Source organism: Hyposmocoma kahamanoa, unplaced genomic scaffold, assembly GCF_003589595.1.
Source record: "Hyposmocoma kahamanoa isolate Upper Pololo Valley unplaced genomic scaffold, ASM358959v1 101, whole genome shotgun sequence".
Classification (NCBI taxonomy): domain Eukaryota; kingdom Metazoa; phylum Arthropoda; class Insecta; order Lepidoptera; family Cosmopterigidae; genus Hyposmocoma; species Hyposmocoma kahamanoa.
In genome coordinates, this window is record NW_020653333.1 from 1,814,220 (window position 1) to 1,834,464 (window position 20,245).

Genomic DNA, 20,245 nt, shown 5'->3' on the forward strand with positions numbered 1-20,245 from the left:
CTAACGAGTAAATTGCTTATGCGCGCAGATTTCTAATGAGAAAGGAAGCCTTTCCGAGCTAGTGAGGTGAAATGATAATGATTATAAAAGTGAAAACAAACTTTTATTTCGTACATAAATAATGCAAAAACAAGTTAGACTGTCTTTTTTGAAGATGAAGTAAAATGACAATTACGGGGTTGCAAGTTTTCGTCACGTAATGTCATGTAATTGTTGTTGACAGTTTTATCGATAGATTGTGAAAGTAGGTACAACTTTGTCAAAAATGTCTGAATTGTGAAAGTTGTGACGTTCTAATCATTACTCATTCGTTATTGTATTCTTTATTCTTATTTTGACAGTTGGTCTATTAGTATCGAAATCAATTTTTAGTCATACTCATTTTAATAACGACAGTTAGATTTGGTTATATATATTAAATACAAATGAAAAACTTTAAAATATGTCTCTTATTTGTATTTTTTATACACATACTGCTAAATTTAACCATTCAAATTAACCTGTGTCCAACAGTTGGACGAATAATGGGCCGATGATGATCCAAATGAAACAAGTTCGGCTATTTATTTCATAAACGTAACTCTTGACTCTTGGCAAGGCTTACAACTTCTGTGGATTTTATTTCTTCTTTTTTTATGTTTTAAATTGTGCACCCAGATTTCTTATAATATTTTTACTTGTGAGGGACCTTTAACTGGCTCTCACTTGTTGTTAATACTATTTAATTTAATTTTAAGCTGTCGATCTTCTTTTAAATAAATAAATAAAAATAAATAAATGAAAGTAACCAACATTCAGTCGATAGTCGATAGTCGATAGAAAACCTACCTATCGATTGCAATCACTGGCTGCTCGCAAGTGGGCAACACTTTTGCGCAACGAACTGTCATTTTACTCCATCTTCAAAAAAGACAAACTATACACCAGGTTAAAAAAATTCAAGGTTTAACAACACAAAGTTGCAGTTGGTAGGGCTGTGTGCACCGGACCAATACGTGTGGCGGCGGCGACAGCCTCCATCTGTTCGCGTTGCCGCGAACGCGCACGAACTTATTAAAAGATGCACCCTTTACCCGAACGTTGTGTAACCTAAATGTTATCACTAATTTCGTGGATATATTCTGTTGTTCATTGAACGAATGCGTTAAAGCGGCTTTGTGGGTTTTGAGTTACCATAACAATAATAATTTTTAAGTAGTTATTAAGTTTGCTATCTAAATTAAAGTTCATTAAATAAGGCTTGTCGTCGACACTATCGCTTTAGGTACAACCAGTAATGATAGCTGTAAGTTGAATATAAATAAATAAATAAATTTACACACAGCGGCAATTTTGCGAAACATTAATAATATCTTCAAAATCATCATCATCAGCCCATTTATGCGTCCCACTGTTGGGCACGGGTCTCCTCTCAGGCGAGGGTTTAGGCCGCAAACCGCCACGAGGGTGCAATGCAAGTTCGAGACTTCACACGTTTTCCAAGGGTTGGACACCTTCGTTGGACGTGCGAGTTTCATCACTATGTTTCCTTCACCGAAAAGCTCATGGTAAAATTAAATTACATTAAATTATATTTCGCATGTAAGTTCCGTGCGAGCTCGAGTTCGAACCCAAGGTCTCGGTCAAACCTGCCGTCCAGTAACTAAAACGCAGCTAAGTGAAAAATATTTTTTTGAGATATCATATAAAAACCATAACCCAGCTTTGAATATTGGAATTGTTTAATGATATTACAACTATGCATCGTTAGGGTAAGTTCCGGTAAGCCGAACACGTTAAAAATTTTAACTGTTTTTATAGAGAATTTTGTGCTCTATCTTTTGCTATTTAAAGTGGATGTTTGACCATTTGTCACTTTGCCGCGTTTTATTATTATTTATTTAAAATAATAATAATAATAATAACGCACACACTCAACATAGCCCCGTACTAGGGAAACCCTGTGTCGCGGGTGCCATGGACGCACACAAATTACACCCAAACTCACGAGAGAAATAAATGTAGGCCATACACATATTTCTCCCAGTCTGGGAATCGAACCCAGGACCTCCGCATGGCAGTCCGGCGTGGTAACCGTTCGGCCACGGAGGCAGTTAAAATAATAAAGTTAAGTTAAAAATATCTAAAAACATTACAGTTTACTTTAGGTAAATACATAGTCCCACAAAACTGAGTATTCAGTTGACTGTGGGATCATATATTTTTCCTAACACGTATTTTAACAATAATCTACTCTAAGTTTGACAACAAATGCTGGAACAAAAGATGTTTAAATTTACTTTTCTTAGGTTCAAATGCAATAACCTCAGGCAAACTGTTTAGTAAGTATGGAATACGTTTCTTTACAGTTCTATCTCCATAGTAATTATTGACTTTTGGTACTACAAATTTACCAGAGGTCATTGACCTTGTGCTACAGTTATTGATAACAGGATACAAAAAAGAGCTACGCTGCTGTGCTCCAAAGTTGTTAACAGCTACCAGATATTTGTGTTTTAAGCTAACAGGTAGGATTTTACAAATTTTAAATAATTTATTGTAGTCTCCATTACATTTTTCTTTACTTTTATTGTTTACAAGAAGTTTCAAAAACGTAACTTGCATATTTTCAAATCTGTTTGTGTATGAATTAAATGTAAGTCCATAACAATCTAGACCATAACTTAGTATGGAATCAACCAATGCCATATATAAACACTTTAATATGCAGGCTGGTACTTTAAAACTTAAATGGTAGAACTTGCCCAACAATGTTCTAAGCTTATTATAAACAAAATCAATGTGAGTAGGCATTGTAAGTCAATGGAGTAGGCCAAGAAAAATGTTCATCTACTTTCATACCGAGATAAGTGACACATTTAACCCTTTCTATAGGCTTGCAACTACAATTATTTGAATTACTGCGTATACAATCAAATGAATGGGCGAGTATTGGACAGGGAGGTTGTTTCACAGGCAGATAGGGAGAGTGTATCACTAATAATTTGGTTTTATCATCTATGCCATTATCGTGGCTCCACTTGACAATTGCGTCTACATCAAACCATCAGGTTACCATGGCGTCTTCAAAATACTACAGTGTTATTTCAAAAGTCTGATAGGTTATTATACTATTTTACTTTAGGTCTAATTAGAAATAGATAAATTAATGTACGCAATGTAAAAATGTAAATTTTTTAATCGACTTCAAAAAAAAGGTGGTTTTCTATTCGACTGTATTTTTTTTTTGTGACGCGATGACTCGGGCATTTGTGAACCGATTTTGATGATTCTTTTTTGATGGAAAGAGGGTACCTCAGTATTAGTCCCATTTAAATTTCAAGAAAATATTCCACCTCTAAGGGTGGCAAATTAGGGAATGAATTTCGCCAATTTCGCGTACTTTCCGATAACCGATTTCTATAAAATTTGGCAAATGCATATAATTCCATGAACTTTTGAGGTCGGTTTTTTCAACACTCTATACTGAGAGTATTTAAACTTTTCTCTCCTCCATACAGATGCAATTCGTCAATAGAAACTGCCATGACGCATTTAGATAACAAGCGTACCATATAAAACATCATAATTTACTTACAACATAAATAAATATATTTATTAATAACACAAGTAATTACCGTTTTCTATTTATACACACTCGTACAACAATATATAACACAGTAATTATTGTCTTCACCACAAACGCACTTGATTTATTGAAACAACGCTTTCAACAACACTAAATAATCGCTGTTTGTATTGTGCACATTTCTCCCTCCATCAGGTTAAATACCCTTGTTTTTTCTCCCGTTCTTTTCAACAACACAACGCAAACTTCACTACGCGTCGCCATCAACACACATTTCACCAAACCTCACAAGCCCTGTTGCACAAATATCTCCAGCAAACGCAGCATAAGGCACTATATCCGGAAAATCATGTTTCGCTGCGAACTTCTTTACATTTTCAACGTATTTTTGCTTCACATCGTCTGTAGATCTTGAAGAATCTGGACTTCTATTTCTAACTTTACCTTCACTCCTAATTTGGAACGTTACTGGATTCTCCATTTTGCTATTACTGTCCTCATCCATGTAGTAATAATAATCTGTTGGTACAGGTACAGCATTTATTATTTGTAAAATAACAATTACAAAAACTATTAAAGACTTCATTGTGTTCAAACTAAAGTTTCGATTACAAATGCCTAGATATAATTCCTTTTGTGGATAACTTACTTCTGTTAATGATCGCTTGATGGCTTTAAATTGACTGTTGTCGGACACCACAATCAGTTAATTGATAATAATTAGGCTTTAATTTGAAAGGAATTACTTAATCATTTTAGTTAATGTAACGAAATATCTAGGCAGACATTAACCCATAAATTTATTTACGGCGTGATTGTAGCGGACTATAAAGCTGCCTTTCCACCAGACATGTGCGAGGTAGCTTGGCGGTGAGAGCATGTGCAACGGCGCGATGCGAGAATGCGTTACGGACTCTTTTCAGCAAGCGCGGGCGGAGTACGGTGTGGTGGGTTGAGCGGTGGCGATGTGTCAGTGTCATTTAGGGTCGTATTCCAGAACTCTACTCAATGCTCAAGTCAGGACTTGAGTATGATTTCAAGCACTGGAAATAGGACCCTAATGGCAAGTGAGCATTGAGTGTAGAGTTCTGGAATACGACCCTTAGTGTCATACGTTCAGTAGATCTAGTTTCCTACACACACTCCTCGCTCGCATCCCTCGCACACATCTCTCGCTATTTTGTATGTGCAAATACTTTTTCACCGGAGCTACGCTAAGCGAGGTTAGAAAAATGAAGTAATCCTATTAGTGGATTTTTTCCTCTCACACCGCCTCGCTACGTCGCACATCTCTAGTAGAAAGACAGCCTTAAAATGGAGTTCCGGTGCTAAATAGGAATGAGCAAGATCAAAGATACTTACAGTTGTTTTGATGACTTTACGTACAAAAAAAATATGGACATCGTTGCATTATTGAGAGTATGCGTCGTGTTATTGAAAAAAGCAAGACTTTTTAACCCAATAGATATTTAACACAACACAAACCGCTTTTATTCAGTGTGGTTAAAACGTTCTTTCGATAAATCAAGTACGATTGTTATGAAATCATAATTACTGTGTTAGAAATTATTGTACAAATTATATAGGGTGGCCGCAGTGGAGATGAAGTAAAGACGAGAAAATATGATGAATATATATATGTATATATATGTATATATATTAAATTTCCACAAAGGTATTTCTTAAACTAAATAATTTTAAGAACGTCTGAGGTTAGGTACGTTAGGTCTAAAAGTGCTTATACGAAAAAGATCTTAACTAAAGGAATTTAGTCTACGTCTGATGTTAGGAACGTTGGGCCGAAAAGTGTCTCATAATTATAATTAAAATGACGAGTTTTGCATCGGTCACGTTGCAATGCACGGGGCGCGCGTTCCGGGGTGCGCAAATGCAAGTGCATTGAACTGACGTTTTAGGTATGTGTGCTATGCAAATCTGGATACATAACATACACATAGAATAATTCCGAAATGTCTTTTCCATCACCAGGGGACCAGATGAAGGATGAGCGCAACCCTTATATTGTGGACGTATCGTATTTATAGTATAGTAGAGCTCCTTGTGAAAGAGCCAGTCCAGAGAAGTATTGCTACTTTACCTATTTCTGCCGCCAAGCAGAAATGTGAGCGGCATTGCGTTTCGGTTTAGACAAACAAAACAAAAGGGTGACGATCGCAGAGGCAGTGCTCCTAAGACCTTTGTGTTTTAAAGCATTGATTGGCATTGCAAATGTTATGGGTATCGATTTCATACGAAGAAACACTTTCGAAGTGTGTACACATGTGATTTTATTGTACCAAGTGTTTCTTTTTTTATAATATTACGTGACAAGACGAACAAGTGCATGCGCTTGTTGGTAAGCGACACGCCTGTCCATAACAGTTGCAGAACCACTCAGAGCTTTAAAACAACGAGCTGAGGGGCATTGAAAAATAAATTATTATTGTTAATAACAATAACGCACACATTTATTATATTTTTTCTTTGCATGTTTACTAGTTATTGACAGTTTTTAATTATAATATTTTGTACATTATGCGACCACCACTAATTATATTTGTATGTTTCGACGAAACTGGTTGTAGTAGCACTGTGAATGTATTGAACTGATCTAATGAACTTATTGTACCTACTTCCACAAATAAATCGATCTTTATCTTTATCTTTTATGGCCTCGCACTAGGTACCGCGGGTGCTATGGACACACAAAAGACAACCACAAATTAAATCCAAACTCACGAGAGAAATAAATGTAGGCCATACAAATATTTCTCCCAGCCCGGGAATGGAACCCTCGAAAACCCTTGAAAGCCTTAAACACTGACAACAATGATTTTATGGAAAAATTTGTTCACAGCTACAGTTCCTCCTAATGCTACTAGATAACTCCGATGGCACAGATATGGTGCCATCTTCGCGCAAGATCTTCATGGAGAAGTTCCGCAAATACATCATGGACAACTGTATCTTAGACATGGTCAGTCACCCTGTTTTTACAATAATATATCTGCATTCTGCTACCATACCTATTTCTACCGGCATAGAGTAAAGCGAGCATTACTGCGTTCCGGACTTGGCGGGTAAGGGTGCTGGTGAAATTTAATTTATTAATATTTAATAACTTTTTCCAGCACCTATTTATTTATACTTTTTATACACATTTGTTATACAATATAACAAATAATAACGCACACACTCAACATAGCCCCGCACTAGGGAAACCCTGTGTCGCGGGTGCCATGGACACACACATAGACAACCACAACTTACACCCAAACTCACGAGAGAAATAATTGTAGGCCATACAACTATTTCTCCCGGCCCGGGAATCGAACCTGGGACCTCTGCGTGGCAGTCCGGCATGGTAACCGTTCGGCCACGGAGGCAGTTACTTATCTAATATATTAGTTAATATATTAGATGCTGATGTAGGTATAGTGTATATGTATTAATTATTATAATGTATTTTCATAGTTATACATAAATTATTTGGAAGTATTTAAACATACACAACACGCACACCCACATCTGTTACAGTTTAATATGAACATATATATATAATTATTTTATTGTTATATTCAAGTATTAAGTAAGGGTTTTAGGGACGACAGTGAGGTATTACAGGCAGTATTGTAATTGTAATTTCACAACGTTGTACAACATCCTGGCCTCCTTCGACAAGGGGCTGGCCAAGATGCTCCTTGTATAGTAATAATAGCACACTCATATAATAATAGTTTATTTAAGTTATGTTAAAGTGTCGAATGCGAGGGCCGCTTTTTTCAGAGGCTGTTCAACATTTCAAGAAACTCCCCTTCCATCTCATGGTGCTGCCATGCTCGGCTCCTGACGGCAGTACTGAAGTTGTGGAGCGAACACCCTATTGGAAACCCGTAAGTATTCTAGTTTTATGTCTTTAAACTACCTCAAATGGCTTTGGTTGATTTTGCATAACAGTGAAAGTGTTGATTCTATCACTTTGGAAAACATATATAGTCAAATTTAGGATATATTTAAAATAGGATAAATTAGGATAAATTTAGAATATCGGATTCATTACGGCTGCTCAATGAAGACCTAAATGCGATAGCTGAATGGTCAGTCCGAAATGCGCTAGTACTAAACCCTAATAAATCAAAGTTTATGGTGCTTGGATCAAAAGTTCAGATTAGGAAAATTTTAAACAAGTCACCGGTAGTTAGTATTTTAGGTCAAAGCATTTCCCGGGCTCATGAAGCTAGAAATCTTGGTGTTCTGTTGGACAGCGAACTCCGTTACGAAAAACATTTAGAAAATGTTGTAAGAAGTTGCTTTTATAGACTGAAAGTCTTGTATAAAATTAGGAATTTATTGTCCGAGGGAGTTAGGATCACTTTGTGCGAGTCCCTGGTGCTGTCTCGTCTCAACTATGCAGACCTTGTTTATGGCCCTCGACTGTTATATAAAACAAGTCGCTTAATACAACGCATACAGAATGCATGTTGTAGATTTATTTTTGACGTTTCGCCTAGGAGTCACATAACGCCGTTTCTTAATAATGCATGTATACTCAACATGGAATCTCGCAGACAGTTACATCTTGCCTCTTTAATGTTTGATATTGCAAAATTCAAAAATCCAGATTATCTTTTTTCAAAATTACAATTTCCCCACTTTTATAAACGGTACGACCATATTCCTAGATCGTTACGTCCCCCGCTAAGCGTGCAGCGACATCGTACAGCAGCGTTCACCGGCAGTTTTCGCTACCACGCAACAAAGTGTTGGAATAATATTCCACCACCTTTAAGACTTTTAAAATCTAAACGCACCTTCAAGGAAAAGGTAAAGGAACTTCTTCTTGACAATCAAAAAAAGGGTATTTCACAGAGCTTTGCTTAGGTGGCGAAAATTTGCTGCATATCATCATCATCAGCCTATTGCAGTCCAGTCCAGTCCTATTGCATATATTGTGTATTAAAACCATGATTAACCCACTAACAATTTAATTTTCTTTTATATCTGTATTTCACTTGTTTTTCTTAATTTTTCTTTTATATATTGTACACTTACAATATATAATTTGAATTAAATCACTAATATTTTTAATTTATTTTTTAAACATAATACTTATATTATCTTCCTATTTATTTGGTTTCTATTCTAATTATTATTATATGTTTAAATATAACTAAATGGAAAAATGACGTCAGCGAGCTGATTATCGTATCCGCGATTACCTCTAGGTTATAGCTGAAAATCAGCGGTTTGCTCTTGAGTAAACACCGACGCTGAGCTATGACCTTTTTGCACTGCTGCAGCACACGTACATAACTGGGTGTCTAGCAGTGCTGCGACTCTGCTGTTTTTGTTTATTTTTTGTTTTGTTTGGGTTTTTGTGTTTTTTTATTATTTGTGTTTTTTTTATTATTTTTTTTTGCTGTTATGTACGTGTGAATGTAGTAACAAATAAACGTTTTATCTATCTATCTATCTATATACACTGATTACCATATGGTGTAAAAACACGATACCTTAAAATTTTCACGATAGAAAAAAAAACACAAACTTACCTCGAAACTTTTCAAGGAAACTGGTATATTCAATATATAAATATGTAATATGCTGTATAATATTTCATATTTATACCAATGATTTTTTTTAATGTCAACTGAACTAAATAGAACATGTATACTATGCGATAATACCTTTTTCAAATGGCATTAAATTCGTTTTTAAAAAATTAATTCTGAAATAAAGCCAGTGTCAGTAGAGTTAATCGTCCAACAATTACAAGCTCATTAGGAAACGCTACAAAGGAAAAAATACCTTTGTAGCATTATGTAAACCTACCGCCTCTCAACCAACGGGTAGTGGGTTCGAATTCGGGCTTGCACCTCTGGGTTTCGGAATATATGTGCGAAATTTAATTTGTTATTTACCACGAGCTTTTCGATCAAGCAAAACATCTCGTGAGGACATCTGCAAAAAAATTTAATGTTGTGTGTGAACTTCCCAATCTGCTTGGGAACTGTAAGCCCAAGCCCTCTCATTGTGAGAAACCGTGCCCAGCACTGGAACTATACATCTACTATATATACACAACTATACATACAATACATATACATACATACAGTGAATTTTAATTCATTTGTGGTGCGAGTACCAACTCAACACCTGTCGACCTTCATGAGAGGAGACTTTTGGCCGAAGGGTGTCATATACCGGCGTTTCCGAGGACGGCTACCGGACACTCACGTTGCGTCACACGTCGAAGTACATACGTGTAAATAAATAGTGTTATATGTATATTATCATGTTATATTGTATTTATGATTAGTCCGTAAGGTATTTATTTAATATTTCTGTTATTGTTTTATTATATTATTGTTATATTATATGTATGTTAGTCTGTAAGGTATGTATCTATGGGTCCTAGTTGCCTGAAATAAATAAATAAATAAAAAAAAAAATAAATAAATAAATAAATAAATACATCTTTCGATTTCGTAACAGTATTATATCTTTACGAAATCGAAAGATGTATTGTCGAAAACATCCACATATATCTTCCCTGGCCAGCAGATTAAGGTCCGCTGCATACGCAGTCCGCAGAATACGTGAGCTTACCGATGTTAGTACTGCTAGACTAGTTTACTTTAGTTACTTCCATAGTATAATGTCAATGTAAAGCGGCAGATATTCAAACCATATTTGTATTGCAAAAACGAGTTGTTCGTTCTGTGTACCGTCTAGGCTCTCGGGTTTCTCTCAGAGGAAAGTTTAGGGATACTGGTATCATGACTGTGGCATCCCAGTACATTTATTCAAATATTTTATATGCCCGTAAAAATATACATAATTTCAATAAGACTTCTTTCTTATTGAAATTATGTATATTATATTATCCATAATATTAACATTAGAGGTAAGTCCAAACTCATGGTACCACGATTTCGTTTAACCAAGGTAAACAACTCTTTTATGAGGAACTGTATACGTTTTTACAATAAGATTCCGGAGCATATTTTATATTTATCATATTTATCATTTCCTAAGTTTAAAAACTACATTAAAAATATTTTGATCGAAAAATCATATTACAAAATGGAAGACTACGCGTTAGATAAAGATGTATGGAAAGACGACACGGCTCCAGAATCCACACAAAATTTGATTCAAAGCATAGGCATTTAAGTTTATTTGAAAACAGCAGTCCCTAGAGTTTCTTGCTCGTTCATCTCAGGGAGGTCTGCGTAGTGAACGAGCAGTAGCTTAAATTTATTTATTATTTATTTATTATTATTTATTATTTATTTTATATTTTTTTTTTTTTTACTATGTCTGAAATAAACTTTTTGAATTTGAATTTGAATTTAAATGTGATTTTCAAGTGTAAATTTATTTTACCTATGGAATAAATAATCTTTGACTTTGACTTTGATCAATTATTAGAATGTTATCATTGGCAGACAAATCCCACCTCATCTGCCAGCCAGGACATTTATCGACGGAGAGCTGGATTTCTACAATGTTGACAGACTGGGCGGAGTGCTACCTTTCCTGGTCAGGACTTTACGGTAAAGAACTGTAGGTACATAACCGTATTAGGTATGAAATCTTTAGATTTTTTAAAATATAGTCGCAATATAAATACATGTATAGTCGATGTCCTAAGATACCTGATCCCCAAGCCGATCTTTTGGTTGTGAAAGCCTTCTTATGCATTCAATAGAAAAGTGTATAAGGGTGCGTACAGATTTGGCGTGTGCGCCGCAAAAGCGCTTGTTTGCGAAAGGCTCGAGAACTGCATACGTGCATTATGTTGTATGATCTGTTCGCGTACCGTTCGCAGGCCGCTTGTGCGATTCGTGCATTTAAGTGCACGCATGCAGCACGCGTGCAGCGCACGTGCAGTGCACATGCAGCACATTCGCGGCTCATTCGCCAGATTCGTACGCATCTGAATGCCAGCCTTTTGGTTGGAATTTGTATTTATGTAAAGTAATTAAAGATCAAATTTGCTTAAAAAGTCATAATGCAATATTAAAATGAATTATATGGCTCGCAGGTTAAAGGTTAAGTTGGTTTAACACGTTTCTTCACACCGATCTACTCAGGATTCTTAGGACATTGACTGTACATTCGATGTAGTAAGTTCTTCAAAAGCTACATTACTGCTGTTAAATAATGAATGCATAGGTAATAAGAAATTCTGCTTTAAGAAAGGAATATTTTTCCGACGTTTTAATAACTTGTAATTAAGTTTTGTTGAATGTCATAATATTCAATTATTTTTTGTGAAATTCCTCCACTAGTTTGTTATAATTATTAAACAAAAATAACATTTAGAAAAAATTTACTTCGATCTGGCTGGACTCGAACCAACGTCATCTATCAAAGCGTGGCAGATGGCTTGCCAACTAATCATTTAATAACTTGTTTTGGTTTTGGTGATTTTTTGCAGGCAGGACCTAATATCCGTTTTAGGAGAAGACAATCCTTTCATCCAAAGTTTCGAACCTAGCTACAATAGGGCTGGCGGAATTGACACAGGTAATATCGTAGTTTTACAGGAATAATTTAGGCTGTTTTAATGCTTTCAGGTGAGAGGTTTGGAAAGATTCTATAAAAGATATTAGTAGATAGACACGCATAGACAACCACAAATTACGTATAAAATTGTATAGTTATTAATAGAGTTGTGAGTTGTGTAGTTTGCGCTGCATTCTAGCCGCGAGCTATCTGCCGACTCACGGGCGTAATGACAACTGATTTTCGGTTGCATCGTGTGACGGGCTAGCGCGAGTGGAGGTTGGGGTGAGGGAAGGGGTCACTTTGGTATAAACGCTTAAAAGCAACTAAATAAAATACGTTCGTCTGGCGCTCCAACCGAATTTCGGGGCAAGCTGAGCAACTCAAAAAACGCAACTCACAACTCACAAAATTACGCTCGCTTGGCCTCGCCCTAAATGCGACGTTTTCAAGTGTAAATTTATTTTGCCTATGGCAGAAATGATTCTTTGACTTTGACATTAACTTTGACGGACATATATAATTCCACTGTACATATATTTATTTACCAGAAATAGATGATTTGGTTGCTCAACAGGCTTTCTGGCGCAATTGTCAGGTGTGAGCGATATGGCGGCTGGGTCGCCTGGACTGGCCACTTTGCCTCATGTCATCTCGTCCATGGCACGTTTCATGCATCCGCCTCCCTTACCACCAATGTCTAACAGGTAATAAATTCTATCATAAACCTTAAATACCCTTCGTGGTAGTGGTAAGCGACACGCCTGTCCATAGCAAGTGCATTGCCACTTTCAGAGCTTTAAATCGCAAAAATCTAAGGGACACTGCCACTGCACTCGTCACCCTTAGATATAAGTTGACAAGTCCCATGCGCCTGTAATTTCACCAGAATCCTTACCTGTCAAAACCAGGACGCTGTTATGTCCACTTTAGTACCTGGCGGCAGAAATAGGTAAGGTGACAATACTTCTTTGGACAACGTCTGGAGTTCTACTGCGATAAAAATATTTTATAGTCCATATTTTTATCCCACTTGCTAATGAAGTGTCATAACATGAAGGCAAAGCCGACCGAGCCTATATTACGCCCACGGGCTTTTTCATTACATTACTTTAATGATTTTTTTTTTAACTTCCTACCTACTCACGAACTTTTTTTAGAATATTTTTATCAGGAATTGAAAATGACCGTGGATATAATAAGAAAAAAGGCTCGAGTGTTTTATTTGAGGCATTATAGTCAAGTTATCCTGCATGCAGTCCTATTATTTACGTACAAGCGTGATGAAAAACATTGTATGTTTCACGGGCGGTACAGGAATTACGAACCTCGACTCCGAAAGCCTTCAGTCTTCGACTTCGCGCTTCTAATAGCCTCGTTCGTAATTCCTTATTTACCGCTTTTAATACGTAATATACTCGTATACAGGTGTATCTCATATACAGGATGTGTCTTTAATACAATTTAGCTTTACAGAACTACTGGCGAAACAGCCCTAGCGCTAAAAGGAACCAGATCTCTTATGCCTGGAGCGGGTTCCATAGACGTCAGATCAGCGCAACTGAGGCTTGTAGACGGCCTGCTTGCGCTGTACCACGGAGCCGCTATCAAACACGCTGAGAAGGTAATTTTCCAATACGACTCATTGGCTATTACAACTGACCAATTAACTTTATGGACCATTTCGAAAAACAATGAAATCTATCTAATACATGCATGGCGACCACATTATAGATTATCTGACTCGATTCCATTGAGCCATTGGACGTGATCTTTTTTTTATAATATCAAGTGACGGGACGAACAAGTCGAGCATCTGATGGTAAGCTACACGCCTGTCCGTAACAGTTGCAGTGCCATTTAGGGCTTTAAATCGCAAGGCACTGCCACTGCGCCCGTCACCCTGAGACATAAGTTAACAAGTCCCATGTGCCTGTAATTTCACCAGAATCCTTGCCTGTCAAAACCGGGACGCTGTTATGTCCACTTTAGTACCTGGCGGCAGAAATAGGTAAGGTGACATACTTCTTTGGACAAAGTCTGGAGTTCTACCGCGATAAAAAGTCAGAAAATATTTTAAAGTCCATATTTTCATCACACTTGCTAATGAAATGTCATAACATGAAGGCAAAGCCGACCGGGCCTAGATTACGCCCACGGGCTTTTTCAAAATCAGAACACAGCAATGCTGTCATTACTGCTTGGCAGCAGAAATAGATAAAGTGGCAGTACTTCCCTGGACGAACTCACAAGAATCTAACTCTACCGCTAATAAAATCGTACGTCAAAAGTGTTTTTCACATAAAAATAATACGTTCCACATGTAACATTTATTTATTTCACAGCTTTAATGAATTTTCGTCATTGTGGCAATGCCAGGGCCGTACCTTGTCATTGTAGCAGGAAGACATGGTCCATGCTTTACAACTCATGAACTTTTGAAAATACTTTTGTACCATGCCTGAGATTATCTTTGCATTCACATATTATTATGTTTTTAGCTATGTGAACTAAGGGACAACCAACTGGACATGGCAGACTGTCTTCACGACATTGAGTACCGCATGTATACGGTATCTTCGGAGATACAGGCGGGAGGTGGTAAGTACTAATTTTCTTGAAAATACATTTGATGGTATTTTTTTTAATGTCCGGTTATCTCCTTTTCTTTGATAAAGTAGTCAGTCCCTTTAGCATTCCTCTGTGAAATGCAGTGGCGTAGCGGAGATTTCTGCCGGCCGCGGGGCCAACCTTAAATTTGTTTTCACGATTGCAAAAGAAGTTTGTTCGGGTAGGCTCGGCTGAATTGTTGTGTTCTGTGTTAGCCTGCCGTTGCCACCTTTGTGTTGTTCAGGATATCGTTTTCTCACATAGTGGGATCATCAAGTTTGTAACCAGAAATAGAGATGAAATAAGGGCCATCCATAACCTGGCAACTCGTTTGGTAAATGGGCCTCATATCACTTTTAAATATCAACTCTCGTTCCCGCTGAAATCACAAATTACGAAAACTGAAATAATACAGCGCCAACAACTTGACCTGTGTGTACGTCTCCGTATTTCCAAAAATATTCTGTATTTATTGCAATAAAGATAATATATCTAACAATGGGGGCTGCTCCATTCGGTGGTGCTGGAAAAACAGCAAAACATCTAATACAAAACAAACGGAATTACATTTCATCGGTAATTAATTATTAAATATGTCATTTTGCAATTATCCTCCATTATAGCAAAGCTCAAGTTAAACAGGTCGATTTGAAATGAAACAATTGATGTCACAGACAATCGGAGCGCAGTTGTCACAGTAATGATTTGGCAGAATAGTTTGCAAACCAATTAAATGGCATTTCGTCTCTATTTCTGGTTATATACTCGATGAGTAGAATTTATGTTCTAATTTTAAGGAAAAAAATAATGATTTGGATTGACTATTTACCGCCATTTGATTTGGATTGACTATTTACCGCCATTTCTGTGCTGCCCGGGATCATGGCCCCCTTTGCACCCCACGCTACGCCACTGGTAAAATGTCCTTAATCAAAGAATATTATTATAAAAGGGGAAAAAGAATATATCGTCAAAAGAACGCATCTTGGCGAACCAATTTACTCCTAACCCTCCCTGATAGAAGGAAGCATTAAAACTCTTACACATGATCCTACAATGCTTATTTCTTTGTTAGGTGGAGAACGTACAGAAAAAGAGAAAGCAAGAAAACAGTTAATGGATAAAATGCTTAAAGAACTAGAAATATCAAAAGCAGTTTATGAGGTATAAATAATTAATAGATTCAGGCGTTACGTTCGTTTACTGACAATGCCTCTCACCCCGCCCCATACAATAGCGGCAGAGCGCGTCATGTCGGGGATAGACAAGATTTTTTTCTTGTCCGGCGCCGAGGCAGTGTACACAGTTCGTGTGTAGAAACGACACGAATTCTTGCATAGACCCGGCGACTTTTCTGAGCGTGGACACGCACCCTAACAAGAAGCTCTACTGTTACTAGAGTCGTCCTCAGAAATTGTTGATTGTTCGACCCTCAGCCGAAGAAGTAGGTCGTATCATGTTAACCACTTTGGTTTATTTATAGGATATGATAACTTTATTCACCAGTACACTTTACCAGTTGATTGTAGTAAAAATTACATTTTAACGCCACGTTTTTCAAAATCACAATCAACGCGCCTCTCTCTTTCGAGTAGACTTTCAGAAAACGAGGACATAGCCAGTTACATATGTTGCTATTTTTATTTTTCTAAATTATTTCTAAATTGGTAGAAATACTTAAGAATCCTCACAGTTAGTGTTTATTTGTAACATGCAACAAATGGGACTGCAAGAACTCTTCCAACGCCACAACATGATAACGTAAATTAATTAACATTCACTAACGTATTTAATTACAGGATATCACTGCAGAATGTCATTTTTTTTCCACACTCATAGCACTAGGGAAACCTTGTATCGCAGGTGCCATGGACACACACATAGATAACCATAAATTACACTCAAACTCACGAGAGAAATAAGGCCATACACATATTTCACTCGGCCTGGGAATCGAACCCAGTACCTCTGCGTGTCAGGTCAGCATGGTAACCGTTCGGCCATAGAGGCAGTTGAATTATGATCAGTATAGATTGACTACTTCTGCCCTCGTAACGTGAAAAGGCACAACTATGCGTACTTCATACAGCAGTTGTACCTTTTTTCGTTCCGAGGGCAGACTTTTCGTTCATTTACCTGACCTTGTTAGAAATGACCACTATTTCATTCCATGAGCTACCCACTCCCCTCAAATTGAGCAGTCTCCAAATAAAAGACCACACAGATCCTTACCTGGTTCGTCAATGAAGCTTAGTCTCTACGTATAACAAAACAAAAATTTCTAATTAAATTCAGGAGAAACTGGAAGCTGGCGCGTTACAAATGGCGTGGGTGATCGGAGCGATCTGGACGAAAAAACGCCAATCTGAACTTGTGCGGCATTTCATGGGTACATTGCATTCTCTGCGGTTGGCTTCAGACCCGGATTACGCCACTCACGCTGCGGTATGACCTGTTTATAATACAGCAGCAACTGTCGACCAAACCAATCCGCCTACCAAACGTAACCTTGGTATAATAAAGTCACAAGTGATCGTACGTCATAAGTGCTTTAAACACGTGTACGTCATAAAAATAATATGAACTACTTGTATTAGGTATATTTGAATTTCTTCCTGTCTTTATTTTATTTTGTTCATTTGGCAAAGCTACAGCACACAAATTGAAAACTTAACTATAACATGTAGATACATTTAAAAAATGTGAGTCAACTTGCATTCCTTTTACAGCTATGTACAACATTTGAATAAGGAATATACATTAAAAAGGGCTTAACTTCCTATTTAAAATGAGACTTAACGGAAAAAAACTTACTACAATTCTTGATAGCAATAAAAACAGAATAAATAAATAAAATAAAAGAAAACTACTCAGAAACACAACTCAATATTAGTGAACAGTTACTGAATATTTTATGACTCTCAAAGAACATATCTCTCTAGAAATATCATTGTAAGTTCTACACATCCGAAAGTTAGGGCTATTTATACGTGACATTATTGGTACAGCAAGGTAACGAAAACTGTCTTTGAACACGCATGCTGCCGGTCCTAAATGAAACATAGCCTAACAGTTCACTGGCGCCCAAATCGTAATTAATAATTTTATACAAAGTAGAGACGTCCTGCACTACCCGCCTAATATGTAGAAGAGTAATCTTAAAAAATTTGAATCTCGCCTATACATCACCAGTTAACGGTGAATTCCAAGTTTAGAGCATAACTTCTCAAGTAGTCATCTCTGGATTGCCTCGATTCGATCAATATTATTATGAATTTTATAAGAAGGAGACCAAACTACTGAGCAATACTCAAGGGAAAAAAACAGATGTAGCATACTATCCGGTATCCGAAACGGTCTTACCAATCCTTGAATGAATCTTTGAATGTGCAATAAATTAACATCATTTATGATATACTTGTGAGACTAACTTCTTTACACTGGCGTAAAACTAGCTAGACTGTCGTCTTCAAAGATCACACAAATTCATTTAAGGGGCGATGTATACGCTTCTATAATACGATTCCGAGTGATATTCAAAATTTGCCATATACGAGGTTTAAAGCTGTAGTGAAACAAAAGTTTTATTCTAAAGGTTATATACAGTTTCTGCGTACTTTGATGACAAAAATCTGTGATAGTGACCTTATCAGCTCTTGCAGGTATTTTCGATCTAAGATGTTTGGAATATATATTTACAAAGAACAACCCCTAGAGTTTTTTGCTCATTGTACTCAAGGGACTGCCTTGAATTGGAATCCAAATGAGCAGTAGAGTGTAAACAATATTACGATTTCAAGTATAATTTGCTTACCTGTGAAATAAATTCGATTTGACATTGACTTTGCCCAGGGCGCATCAGACGTACAGGATCTTTCGTGCACTCCTTTTTCGCTTTTTCATATTTATTTATTATTTATATAAAACCTCTCCTGGAAACTTGTTATTTTAAATATGTGGCCTTATTAAACCAAGGGTACGCAACAATATCTTGGTAATTTTCTTATACGCATTTGCAGATAGCTCAGTAGAACTTTTAGGTGCTGATCGAAATTCGATTCTAACATAGGATGTCATTTGAGATCCTGCATTCTTGAGCATCTTTTCTGATGCATTAACTATTCGCTCCAATAATCCCTTCTCTTAACAGTTTATACTACCGCAGCTTGAATTCAAATTTTTCCCGTACTAATGTCTTTCATTTTGCTTAGGTCAGCAGGGACACTGGCTTTATTTCAGAATTTTTTTACAAAGTAAATTATAGCGCTAGAAACACGCTACTATGTCAGTCCGACTACAAGACCAGAACTCGAAACCTACTGTTGCAGCGAGGAATAAGACAGGGAGATGTTATATCCCCAATATTGTTTACCGCTGCACTAGTAGAGGGTACTGGGTTCTGGACTGGGAAGGGCCAGACATCAACATTAATGGCGAGTACAACACTCACCTTCGGCTCGCCGATATTATAGCCGTCATGGCTGAGCCCACGGACGACCTCAGTACAATGCTCGATGATCTCAGTAGACCCTCCGAAAGAGTCGGTCTTAAAATGAACATGGACAAGACGAAGCTCAAGTCGAATAACCATGTACGGCCAACTCCCGTGAAGATCGGAAACTCTACACTCGAAGTTGTTGACGATTATGTATGCCTAGTACAAATTATCCAGTTAGGTACTCCAACTTCGAAAAAGAGGTCAATAGTCGAATCCGACTCGACTGGGCAGCGTTCGGGAAATTAAGCCATATCTTCTTGTCCAAAATACCACAGTGTCTGAAGACAAAAGTTTTCGCAGTTTGTGTTGCCAGTGATAAGAAGACTCATAAGAAGGCTCAAGGTCACTCAAAGTGCAATGGTAAGGGCTATGCTCGGAGTTTCGTTGCGAGATCGAATCAGTAATGAGGATATCCACAAGACAACCAGAGTAACCGACATAGCCCTAATTGCAAAACTTAAGTGTCAATGGGCAGGGCACATTGGTCGCAGAACAGTTAGCCGATGGGGCCGAAGATTTCTCGAGTGGTGATCGCGTACCGGTACACGCGGCGTGGGCAGACGACCCACAAGCTGGACTGATGATCTGATGAAAGCTGCGGGAATCCGCTGTATGCAAGCGCTGCAGGTCGTATTGGCATTCTTTGGGGGAGGCCTATGTTCAGCAGTGGACTTACTTTGGCTGAAATGATGATAACGATGATGAAATTAAAGACATTTGAGAAACGTGTATCACATATACGTGTTGTATTTAGTTCAGTTGATGTAAACAAAGTCATTGGTAAACGTAAAGTACGCATTGAATATAGCTGTTTTCTCGTAAAATGTCGAGGTAAGTTTGTGTTTTTTGTTCTATCGTGAAAATTTTTAGGAATCGTGTTTTCACACCGCATAGTGTAATCTTGCAGGTAGCCAGCAAAGAAATCCTACCCGGGAAAAGTTCAATTTTGGACGGAGCGAGCTACGCCTCCTTGCAACTAGAATACACATCGAGTTCAGATCAAAGGTACCAGAAGTAGGTATAAGAACATGCAAACATGTAATTTTGTCGGATTG

At 37.3% G+C, this 20,245-nt stretch overlaps 1 protein-coding gene across 1 annotated transcript in view; it reads left to right on the forward strand.

Annotated features, from left to right (window-relative positions):
• The window catches only part of LOC113230331 (E3 ubiquitin-protein ligase RNF123-like), a 65,105-nt gene that overhangs the window by 23,441 nt on the left and 21,419 nt on the right, over nt 1–20,245 (forward strand). Inside the window, exons 9-18 of the mRNA XM_026464220.1 lie at nt 6,426–6,545; nt 7,355–7,461; nt 11,020–11,127; nt 12,015–12,103; nt 12,660–12,789; nt 13,559–13,706; nt 14,584–14,683; nt 15,768–15,856; nt 16,988–17,137; nt 20,098–20,195. Coding sequence (XP_026320005.1) covers nt 6,426–6,545; nt 7,355–7,461; nt 11,020–11,127; nt 12,015–12,103; nt 12,660–12,789; nt 13,559–13,706; nt 14,584–14,683; nt 15,768–15,856; nt 16,988–17,137; nt 20,098–20,195 — 1,139 coding nt within the window. The remainder of the gene's footprint in view (nt 1–6,425; nt 6,546–7,354; nt 7,462–11,019; nt 11,128–12,014; nt 12,104–12,659; nt 12,790–13,558; nt 13,707–14,583; nt 14,684–15,767; nt 15,857–16,987; nt 17,138–20,097; nt 20,196–20,245) is intronic.